We start from the raw sequence: 12,918 nt of genomic DNA, 5'->3' as shown, positions 1-12,918 counted from the left end.
TATGTGTCTGAACATTTTGATGTCTGACGTAATTGACATTCCCGCTGATAAGGAATAGTACATGTCCTCAATCTTCGTTTAAATATTGGGAAAATGAGTGGTTACTACTATAACAAAAACAACCCGTTTGCTTTGATTATTGATAATATTTTCGACAAGGGAAATGGTATGCTTGTGTTCTCTCTCTCTCTCTCTCTCTCTCTCTCTCTCTCTCTCTCTCTCTCTCTCTCTCTCTCTCTCTCTGCAATGCAGTGTAAGTACATAGATTTTCTCTGTTTAGATTGTCAAAATGAACAAAAATACTTTTTTTTTTCGAAATGACATTAAAGTCTTCTAACTTTATAAAACACGCAATACAAAAAGCTATTTTTCATAGATCGGTATGTAATTCACTAATTGTAGCTTTTGAGAAATGATATTGTTTTCATTTATCTGTTATGAACATGAAAAAATGATATAAACCTCATGAATTAAAGTTAAGGATAATTCCTACAGCGTTTGAATCAGTCCATGTCATTCATAGTTCTATAATAAACAGCGCTGACGTAATGCCGGACGATCATGATTAAGGAGCGACCAGGGACCTTCAGGTCACCAGGTGGTTTCAACGATAAGACAATATGTACAACAACTTGCACAATTCTATTCTAGATGATTCTTGTGATAGCACTGTGGACTCTCTTGTTGGCAAACTCAGCGGCAGGGGGTTTCCTCTGGAAATGTGCTCTTATCGGGGAATCTTACGATATTAGGCACACGAGATGCACGTGCATGGAAACCGGCTACTTTGAATGTCATAAAATCTACAAGGCTGAATTTACTTCTCGAAAAGGTAGAATTGATAAACGCTTGTCATTTCTTTACAGTTCTGACTAGCCGAGTTGCGCTTTCCGTCTTGGGAATGAATCAATGTTTGCATTTATTTAGAAGCCTTATTACCGAGTTTGGCAAAGATATTGCGGAGGAGATACAATACACCGCCCCCATTGACCACCTCAACTAAAGGTACCACCAACTCGCCACCACCGTACACCACCCAGACCCCTCCCAACCCACACACGACGGACGCCCCCACCTCGCCCGTCACACACGGAGCCGCCACGGTCAACCATCACACCCGATCCCCACCCCCACCCAAAGCTGTCCTCGGATAATGTCAAGTTGACGTCAAAATGAATAAATATTTCATGAACAAGAATAATGTGTCTGTTGTATTATATGGAAATAAATACCGGTATAAACAATGCCGAGTGAACAGTATTCACTGATCTTTGATGTATCCTAGAACATTTTGCTTATATCTTTTATTGCGAACTTTTATGTGTTACTAACTTGAAACAATGCCGATGTCCCTATCAACCCTATCCCTTTCTCTTGCGGGGAATTAACATCTACGACAATTGCTGTTTACCAGAAGTCTTCTGAATTTAAAAAAAAGTCAAGGGTCTATTCACATCAAAGTTGGTGAAGATTATATCTATGTCATTGGGGGGGGGGGGGGGGGGGGGGTTAGCGCAATGCCCATTCTGTTTAGTCGTAATTAAAATACATTTGTTATTCCCAATCAAATCTATTAAAATATATTATAATACAAGTTCGTAAAAGTACAATTTCCAACTATATTCAGTTTTTGATATATTAAACAAACAATAATAAAAAAAACAATATCGCGTTAATTTTCGGTGCATCGAAATCACAACATAAAAGCCCAAGTAATATAGGGTTAGCTTATCTAGATAACCATTTAAAAAAATTTGCTCAAGCCATTCCAGTGACATCAAAGTACGCTATTTAAATGTGACTGGCCAAGAATATACGGACTTGTATTATTTTTTTCTAAAACGTTCAATTGTTGGAATATAAAATGATATTTTTAATGTAAAGTTGGTCATCTCTCCACGTTTTTTGCTGTTTGAAATCGGTTTGTTTTCCATTAGAACTTATTTGGGCTTGAAAAAAAAATATGGAGCACAGACCCACTCTGAAAGAAGACATTGAGGTTCTAAAAAATGACAGTGTAAGGAGGTTTTGATACGTATACGCCAGTTCGAATCAACACATTTCAAGTTCATTAAATCGAACATAAAAAAGCATGTCATGTTAGCGGCCGTATACATTGATCTGAGTTCTTTTTGTCCTTGTGTCTTTTACTAATTAACAATTTTTAATTGTCAATGAGTCCATGACTAATTATTGACAATTAAAAATTGTTCATTAGTAAAAGACACTTGTTAAAAACTATCATGTCTCCTGAGATTGTAGTTTTAGCATTTCTATCTTGTATACATTGGAACCGGAAGTAAATTCAAAGATGCCTGTTGGTCGGGGAGTAAGGGGAGGGTGGTTTTACAATATCCAACGTTACAAACTTAAAGGTTGAAAAAAAATCGGATTCTTGACACCCCTTTCTTTGGTCGCCTGTAAATTCAGTGGCGCAGTTACATTGAACCGAAATCTGTTGTATACATTTATATGTATGTGTATATAAAATGTTTCATTATTTCACCATCATTTAATATGTTGTTCTTTGTAAAAAAAAAAAAAAAAAACTAGTTTAAATATGTCTCAAAATTCTTTTTCTTTAAAAATTTTGTTAAATATCTAGTAAGCGAAAGGTGTCCACAGGTTTATGAAATTTAAGACATTAATTCTTTCAATGGTAGATTTGTTTGATAGGGTGTACCGGGGCTTAAATGTTTGGTAAACACAATGAAAAATAATGGTTTAAACTGTCATTCTGAATGAAATATGAATAAAATAAGTCACAAGTATCTGAGTTTTGTCTATTTTTGACTAATGAGATATATCTACAATGTCGACAGCCTCTAAACAAAAAAAAAACCGGAGTGAAACAAGCTCTTGGCATCTTCTTTTAAATGATATCAAATTGAATATAGGTATAGGCTTTTCCCACATTTTAATGTAGAATTAATGTCAAGAATTCGTTTCATTTTCTACGCAATTCCTTTAAGGCCGTAAAGTACTGGAAATTAATTAATTAAATCAATTAAGACGCACCAAATAAAAGACACTGGAATAATTTAATAGATCATGACTTTATGGTATGTTAAGATTTCTGAGATAGGTTAAAAATTCTCAAATATTATTCTTTTTTTTGTAGAGAAGTACATGTACTCAGAGTATGCACGCACGCTGTAGCTCTAGATCTCTGACCAAAGTCAAGGCCATCTCAATACCCTGGGTATCTCGGTCTGTATTGACGCACAGTTTCAGCTCCAAGTAATAATGGAATTTAAGATTGGAAAACTATAAATTCGTATAATGTCATCTCTGTCCCTTAATTTCTTTGGACGCTGTCCCAAAACAACAAGGTAAATGTAACGCCTTTCTTTATAAATTCTATTAAAAAACTTAATTTGAGACATTAGTTTTTTGTTCAATTGAAAAAATGAAAGTTACAACGATAAGACTTAACGTGAAATAATGAACATGCCCTGAAGTTGAAATATTAATTGATTAAAAGATGTATAGCGCACTTGATATACGATTTTGCCTACAATATAGCACTTTGCAAACATCAGACATTTTTAATATTATACAATATTTTAGTTGAAACGCAAATAACACAATTACCATGCTGAAAGAGTCTTTAATAATTATCTTACTTGACATCATTGAAATATTCATGTTTTGTTATATAGGATATATATGAATTTTGTTATATAGGGATATATAGGAAAATAGTATATGATAAAAGATTGGATATTTGACTATTTGAACCACACTTAACCAAAGAAATTTGATTAAAATTATGTTTACATTGAATTAGTTTAAGTATAACGTGGTCTTCGTATTGAAAATTAGACAAATAATTCAATTACCTGGTGTTTTTTAAGGTCAGACGACACGTTCCTCAAAAATCTTTTTTGTATCTCCTCGTAATGAAGAGTTCCAAAAAAAATATCAATTTTATAATTACTTTAAAAATGATTAAAATTTACTTGAATTTGGTTATATGTCTAGATGGTCGAGTGGTTAGAACCGTGGTCGCTCACTGCCAAAAGCGTGTAGGTTCTCAAGGTCGTGAGTTCAAAGCCCCACCCCGGCGGAGGTATTGTTCTATTATAATGAATTTCGCTGTGCTGTAGATGTATTTATTTTTATATCAGCAATCCAAGTGTATTTTCAAGAAGATTATATAGGATATTGCATACTCTAGTATTTTGCAGAAATGCCTGGCAAGGTATCCTAAATTTTTGCAAGAAAGCTTGTCAAAGTAATAGTAAACCATTAACAAATTCCTGGAAAAAGTTATCTAAAATTGAGGAACGTGTCGTCTGACCTTAAAAAACAAGTTGTGTTACATTCGTCTCATTTGGATATTTATAGATCAAAGTTTGAAGATTAACGGATATCACTAGGGCCCATTCAGTATAATGACAAGTCCGTGCGATACCAATTGTAATAAGTACATGTTTGATTGCAGATGAGTGCGTTGGGTGTGTTAGCATTAGTCCTAGTTGTGACACGGACTGTGTTGTCCATACAACCCGCCATTGTGGAGCAGTACAACGGTCATGGGGTCAAGTTCACCATCCCAGGTCAGGGTCATTCTTGTTATGAACGTCATTCTTATAAGATTCCTATAAGATAGAAAACTGTCAATTAGATATTTAAATAAGCTTCATATATTTGCCATAATTTTAACACACAAAAAATATTATTTGAATAAAAACTTCAAAATTTCAACATCAGATGATGGTAACTACGACTTTGTTGCCGTCCATTACTCCATTAACCAGCCAATCGCAGGCGTAGGCGCCGGTCAGTGGGCGTTTGATGTCCACACTAAACAAGGTATTTAAAATATTTTTCGTTTTACGTATAATTAATAACGAAAATTTTAAAGATCTGTGTAACCTCGGCAAATACATTTACTATAGCATGAAATTAAGAAACGAAATCTGTATTTAACTTTATATAGATGTCATTCTTTTGATTCTTTTCCCCTTTACGTATGTCATTTTTCATATTTATGTATGTACTAGGGTCTCCTGTAAAATACCCACTTCTGTACTTAACTATGTTTAATTTGTATTATCTGATGAGCTGAAAAGCTTAAAGAAATAAAAGAATGTATGTTTATTTATCAACAAAAACCGAAATATGGACAATTTAACACTTTCTCTCTTAAACGCTATCGCCAAGTTCATAAAAGTGTTTATTTCATAGACTATCAAATGAATAATAATACTATAAAAATAGTAAGTACAGTAAAAATAAAACACAGTGTACTTCCCTCTGTTTATAAATGAATTTCTTTTTGAGGATCTTCGTTCGTCCACACCAATGATTTGCCAGCCATTCAGGTCCACAAAGGGGACACAGTATACTACTGGCTGCACGCCCAGAAAGGAGGGACGCCGAGTGAACTGTTGGGACAGTCCGCTGTTATTGGAGGTATACTGTATAGATTCGGTGCAGTGGGATCTTACTGTAGGAAACACATTGTTTTACTGGCAGATTCAACTCCTTGTGTGCATTGATGGGATTTCACACATAAAAGAAACTCAAAAAATAAGATAGAGTTATTGATCTTTTGATATCATATGTAGACGTGTATCATTGCATTGACCTTTATTTACACTATGAAGCATTTCAAATTTTGCAATGTTGTGATTAAAGGGAGTTTTTCACACGGAAGATAAAGAATTTTTTTCTTCAAAATTTTGAAAGCTGCTGGGTGAATTTGCTTAAGTTTTGGTCTTCCTCTCCAACAGATCTGACAACAACTCCAAAACCAACAACAACAACGACAACAACAACAGTGAGACCCGTGGTTACCTCCAAAACTACGTCAGCGCCGTCTGGCGGGAGTCACGGCTCCGGCCACTCCTCAGGGGGTGGGATCCTGACCCAGACGATGATAGAGACCCAGTCTGCCGGGACGTCAGGCGGACAGAGTCCGGGAGGGAGCTCCGTGGGCTCATCAGGGGGAACTCAGCAAGGTAGATAGTTACTATAGTTACTAATCATAGTTACTTGGGTTTTATCAATATTCGTGGGCATCAATTTTCGTGGATTTATTAATCGAAAGTGACTGTTTCAAGGATACGTAAATTCGTGGTGAATGATCCTGTGGATACAAAAAAAAATAGAAATTGCACTTAAAATTCAATGAACATTTTATTTATAGTGGATCAACTCGATAACGAAATTTACGAAAATAGGTTTTCATAATATTGATGAAACCACAGTATATAAATATATGTACAAAATAAATTTTTTAAATTGAATTCATCAGTTACTCTTTCTTTAATTTTTCCCATTTGTAGTATATTCTGGAACGGGATATGTTCAACATGGAACATCTCAGCAGTCTTGCACCTCATATCCATGTCTTATATTCGAGGATAATTTCGATTTCTTGAACTTCGAAACGTGGACACATGACCTCACAGCCGGTGGAGGCGGGGTATGTACATTCATATATATTTACATCTACCAAGTATTATTTCCCTATTTCTTACGGAAACTTATAGTTATTTCATAGTATTATTGAAACAGCCAAACTAAAATTTACACGCCCCATTTATCGATTGTTTGAAATCTACAGCGGCTGAAACTGACAAGATGTTGACAGGACTTTTAAAAATTGACACGCCCTGTTTATCAATTGGTCGAAAGCTACAGCGACTTAAGAAAAATCATGGACTGCACGAAATAATCATGATGATGTCAGACTCAGTCTTACAGGAGACGATTTGGCTGTTTCATTTAGATAACTTACTTATGTACATTAACAGTAATTTAGTGAATTTTACTAGCTTTTCATAATCTATTTATCAATTAGTTAAAAGAAAGATGTTGATATAAACAACAGAATGCTTTCTTTGACGATTCGTGCGGGTTATAAAGGTAGCGATCATTGCAGAAAAAAATTACATAACCCGCGCATAACGCGGGTTATTTTTTTTTTCTTTCTGCAATGTCGCTACCTTCATATCCCGAATGAATCACCAAAGAAAGCATTCTGTTGTTTGATTGAACTCCAAGTTTTAGTTAATTCAGATCGTAGATTGCAAGTAAAGTGAATTAATTACATTTTCCGCAATCCTCATTTTCATACATCTGGATATACACATGTATAAAAAATAGTGTGTATATGAACTAGACAACTTACATAATATTTTAAATGTGAAACAAATGACGAGGCAATAACAAGTACAGCCGAAAAAAAAAGAAAAGAAAACAATACATTGGGAATGTGTCGTTTATATTACATTTACTTTGCATAATTCTGTTTATTTGTATTTTCTTAGAATTGGGAGTTTGAGTACTACACAAATAACAGGACCAACAGCTACACAAAGGACGGGAAACTGTTTATCAAACCCGTGAGTAGAACATTCTTCTGTCAGAATTACCCATTCTGAAATCACCGAGCGATGCTGAATTATATCTATATCAATATAATATACATTGTACTGTCTTCACAGACCTTGACAGCTGATAACTACGGGGAACATTTCCTGTCATCAGGCACTTTAGATCTTTGGGGTAAGGCCATCTGAATCAAGAGTTCACACAACAAAGTACCGTATACATTTTCTTCATTTATACACAAACTCTAACAAAACCCCATAGGCCATATTGCTCACACGTACAATAGTCCATGTACATGTATGTTGATGGTTTTCAGGTGGGGAGCCAAACTCATTATGCACAAGTAACCAGTTCTGGGGGTGTAGCCGACAGGGCTCCCCTGAACACATCATCAACCCCATACAGTCCGCCAGGCTCAGGAGTGACAAAGCCTTCAACTTCAAGTACGGCAAAATGGAGGTCAGGGCCAAAATGCCCAAAGGAGACTGGATCTGGCCAGGTGATTTCCTGTCTGTCTTTTTAAACACAAACTATATAGGGCACTTCACGTTTATTACATGTATTTAATTCTATTCTAATAACTAAACAGCTATCTGGCTGCTGCCTCATAGAAATGCGTATGGAGGCTGGCCCGCTTCTGGCGAAATTGACGTAGTGGAATCTAGAGGTAAGTGTTATACCTAGACAAAACAACAAGATACACTTTGATTATTTTTGTTAAAAATCAAAGTACAAAGCAAAGTCGAAAACTTGTGGACATGTAAATCTATTTAATTGTGATCATTCTGTTTGTTGCCTGTGTCTACTAATCTTAAGACATTATCTACTCATGAAACTATTTCTAATTATGAACTTCACTATGTATTAATTGCTTGAAAATCGCTTAAATACCACAGAGCTTGGTTTTTACGATTGGATCTATTCAATTCTATTTATTCTCTCAAAACCATGTAAATGTTATAAGAGGTACATGACATATATGTACATATACCGGTACATACAAACAGTCTGGATGAGCTGAGCTGGCTCATTTTGCATATGGAGACAAGATCTCATAAATATTCGTAATGAATTTACATAATTTTTTTTTTAAATAAAGAGTTGGTATTCGGCAATAGATTAATGAACTTGATAATATTTGGTAGGACATAGTATTTTCTTGCTAAAAATTTTTTCTAATTGAAGCTAATGCATTGCATTCCAAGAGATAATGAAATTCGTCCTCAATTTGGTTATTATTACACAGATTGCAGATTCTTTCGTGACATTGTAAATTATTCTAGCGACCAACCTCTATCGGAAAACGATGGTTACTTGTTAAATTTCACAAGATTATTTCAAAATTTTCTAGATAGTGTATTAAATATTTTTCACAAACAAACGTCTAGATAAAGCTGAAAGACATGGAATGATATTCTTTTAACTTCAGTTTATATTATCATTAAAAGGCAACACAGACTACCATGATGAGAATGGTAGAAGTCAGGGTGTGGACAGTTTTGGGAGCACTCTTCATTTTGGACCAGTATATGGCTATGACCCTTACGAGAAAGCTCATGGAGAAATGCAAGTGTTTTACCACAGTGTTTGTATTACTCTAAAGTATTCACTCAAGGCACAGTATATAAATTTATCTTCTATAAATATAACTACTGTTCAAATTTAATATCTCAAAAACTGATATGTTGAATACAATTGAAATGTCGAAGTTATTTGATCTAACCACTTATTTTTTAAGTATTTTACCCTTGATATCCCAGATACTCGGATATCTCAAAGTTTTTAAACAGTCCCATCTAGTTAGAGATAACGATGTTTAACTGTATTTTTAAAGATAAAAGTTCTACTCTTTAATACCTAAAGGTATTAAATTTTTCTCTGGAAGTAAAAAAATATTGATAGGTTGGCAATGTCCTGTGCTCAAACCAAAGTACAATTACAAGTACTTATCAAATGGCATAATGATTGCAACAAGTTGGCATAACTATACTTACACATGTATCAACATCATTCTCTTAATGTTATAGGACAATTCCAAGTGGAACTCTGAATGACGATTTCCATATCTGGACACTGGAATGGGATGAAGAACATATCAAGTAGGTATCCACCTATCTCAAGCTGTAGCCTAGTTACCTCATCAAGATGATGCTTTTTAGTACTAAGGCTTTAGTCTCGACAAATCTCCTGAGAATGCTTTACAACTCCGAGCAGCCAAAAACGGGTTGTCCACCTCACTTTAAAATCAAGGAATTCAGTGCAAGTGACCTCTCTCTGTACCTAGATCCTTAAAATTAAAGATAAAAATGTCTCTCTGGAAGACTGTTCTCATAATGAGATCAAATTATAAAGTATTGATATTACCAGGTTACTATTACCTGGTAAAAGATTAAGGGATTCTATCTATCTACAAAGATTGCTTTCTGGTGAATCTTTGACAGGGTGTCATTTGAGGGACAGGAAGTCATGAATGTGTCTCCTCCACCCGAGGGATTCTGGAAGCTGGGAGAACTGGACAAAACCAACATCAACAACCCATACAAGTACACCAACAACAAAATGGCACCGTTTGATCAAGAGGTACTTTATCAGTTTGAGAATTTTGAATATAGGGAATAAGTGATCTTTTGAAATTTGGATTGAAAAAATTTCATACTGGTAGTTATTAGCTCACCTGAGCCAAAGGCTCAAGTGAGCTTTTCTGATCACAATTTGTCCATTGTCTGTCGTTGTCATTGGCGTCGTTGTTAACTTTTCACATTTTCATCTTCTTCTCAAGAACCACTGGGTAGATTTCAACCAAATTTGGCACAAAGCACCACTAGGTGAAGGGGATTCAAGTTTGTTCAAATGAAGAGCCACGCCCTCTTTAAAGGGGAGATAATTAAGAATTATTGAAAATTTGTTGGTATTTTTAAAAAATCGTCTTCTCAAAAACTATTCGGCCTGAAAAGCTTAAACTTGTGTGGAGGCATCATCAGGTAGTAAAGATTTAAGTTTGTTCAAATCATGGTCCCCGGCGGTAGGATGGGGCCACAATAGGGGGATCATGTTTTACATAGGAATATATAGAGAAAATCTTTAAAAATCTTCTTCTCAAAAACTATTCGGCCAGAAAAGCTTAAATTAAAATGGAAGCATCCTCTGGTAGTGTAGATTCAAGTTTGTTCAAATCATGGTCCCCAGGGGTAGGTTGGGGCCACAATTGGGGGATCAAGTTTTACATAGGAATATAAAGAGAAAATCTTTAAAAATCTTCTCAAAAACTATTTTGGCAGGAAAGCTCAAATTAAAATGGAAGCACCCCTAGGTAGTGTAGATTCAAGTTTGTTCAAATCATGGTCCCCGGGGGTAGGATGGGGCCACAGTAGGGGGATCATGTTGTACATAGGAATATATAGAGAAAATCTTTAAAAATCTTTTCAAAAACTATTTTGTCAGGAAAGCTCAAATTAAAATGGAAGCACCCCTAGGTAGTGTAGATTCAAGTTTGTTCAAATCATGGTCCCTGGGGGTAGGGTTGGGCCACAATTGGGGGATCAAGTTTTACATAGGAATATATAGAGAAAATCTTTAAAAATCTTCTTCTCAAAAACTATTAGGCCAGAAAAGCTCAAATTTGAGTGGAAGCATCCTCAGATAGTGTAGATTCAAGTTTGTTCAAATCATAGTTCTCAGGGGTAGGGAGGGGTCACAATTTGGGGGTCAAGTTTTACATAGGAATATATAGAGAAAATCTTAAAAATCTTATTCTCAAAACATATTAGGCCAGGAAAGCTCAAATTAAAATGGAAACATCCTCAGATAGTGTAGATTCAAGTTTGTTCAAATCATTGTTCCCGGGGGTTGGGTGGGGCCACAATTGGGGGATCAAGTTTTACATAGGAATATATAGAGAAAATCTTTAAAAATCTTATTCTCAAAAACTATTAGGCCAGAAAAAGCTCAAATTTGAGTGGAAGCATCCTCAGATAGTGTAGATTCAAGTTTGTTCAAATCATGGTTCCCGGGGGTAGGGTGGGGCCACAATTGTGGGATAAATTTTAATATAGGAATATATAGAGAAAATCTTTTTAAAAAATCTTTAAAAAAAAAACTATTTGGCCAAGAAAGCTCAAATTGGCGTGTAACCATCCTGAGATAATGTAGATTCAAGTTTGTTCAAATCATGGTCCCTAGGGGTAGGGCGGGGCCACAATGGGGGATGAATTTTTATATATAGAGAAAATCTTTAAAAGTCTTCTTCTCAAAACTATTAGGCCAGGAAAGCCCAAATTTGAGTGGAAGCATCCCCAGATCATATAGATTCAAGTTTGTTTGAATAATAGTCCAGGGGTAGGGTGAGGCCACAATGGGGGATGAATTTTTACTCAGGAATATATAGAGAAAATCTTTTAAAAATCTTCTTTTTAAAGACTATTTGGCCAGAAAAGCTTAAACTTGTGTAGAGGCATCCTCGGGTAGTGTTAATTCAAGTTTGCAAAATCACAGTCCCTAGTGGTAGGGCGGGACTGTAATGGCGGTTTGAATTTTTACATAGGAATATAAAGAGAAAATCTTTAAAAATATTCTGAGAAAGTTTTCAGTCCAGAACTCAGTGTGAAAACTAAGTGTGAAAGCACGGGTTATGCAGATTTAAGTTTGATGAAACCATGATTCCCTTGAGAAAAGTGGGGCCACGAAATGGGGGTATATAGGAATAGAGAAAAATCTTCTTACAGGTACAACAACAAAAGGGGCTTGGTATTTACCAGAAAATAAGAGGTTGATAAAAATTGGCAGATTTTACTGTACTCAGTTGTCAAGATATTTTGATACTGTAATGCTAATTTGATCAGAATTAAGGCAATTGTTGCTCAGGTGAGCGATGTGGCCCCTGGGCCTCTTGTTATTAATAAAACTGGAACTCTAAAGCACAATTTGTCTATCAGCTTAGTGTCTTTGGTATGAAATTTAAAGAATAATACTTTTTATAATGCCTATTACATTTGTCATCTTTATAATTCTAATGTATCTTATTAACATTGTTGAAATGTACACAACTGTTTTCAATGCCTTAGACCACTCACAATTTCCAAACAACCTCTACACCGCGCCTTATAATGCAAGTAAATTTCATTTTGACAGAGTTGAAATTTCATCTTTGCCTACATTTGCTCTGTTTTTTCTCTCCAGTTTTTCATCATACTGAATGTAGCTGTGGGAGGTGTGGGCTTCTTCCCAGACAAGTTCAGAAACTCTCCCTACCCCAAACCCTGGAATGACAAGTCAGAGTTCACCGCACGGGACTTCTGGAACCACAAGAGTCAGTGGTACCCCACCTGGAACCCAGACCAGAACGACGGAGAGCAGGCCGCCATGCAGGTGGACTACATCAGAGTGTGGAAGATGAAGCCATAATAGACAGTTTTATAGGGAAATAAAATCATAATAGACAATTTTATAGTGAAATAAAATTTTGTTATAAACTGAGTTGATTTTGTGCCTTATTTGTTTTCACATACACATACCTCGAACTGTATTCATATGTAACATTTTTGAAACACTCTGTATACTATAAACATACATTTA

At 35.3% G+C, this 12,918-nt stretch overlaps 1 protein-coding gene across 1 annotated transcript; it reads left to right on the top strand.

Moving 5' to 3' along the window:
• The first annotated feature begins 3,300 nt into the window (after positions 1-3,300).
• Positions 3,301-12,817, top strand: LOC105340608 (beta-1,3-glucan-binding protein-like). The gene is given in 14 exon segments (NM_001305353.1): positions 3,301-3,332; positions 4,448-4,562; positions 4,717-4,818; positions 5,290-5,421; positions 5,742-5,969; positions 6,297-6,436; positions 7,284-7,358; positions 7,461-7,521; positions 7,664-7,846; positions 7,937-8,014; positions 8,796-8,913; positions 9,375-9,446; positions 9,789-9,927; positions 12,523-12,817. Coding segments are annotated over 13 exon segments (1,668 nt in total). The 5' UTR covers positions 3,301-3,332; the 3' UTR covers positions 12,748-12,817.
• Positions 12,818-12,918: the final 101 nt, after the last annotated feature.

The sequence above is a fragment of the Magallana gigas genome, chromosome 3 (assembly GCF_963853765.1).
Source record: "Magallana gigas chromosome 3, xbMagGiga1.1, whole genome shotgun sequence".
Taxonomy (NCBI): domain Eukaryota; kingdom Metazoa; phylum Mollusca; class Bivalvia; order Ostreida; family Ostreidae; genus Magallana; species Magallana gigas.
This window is presented reverse-complemented; position numbering and strand designations above follow the sequence as displayed.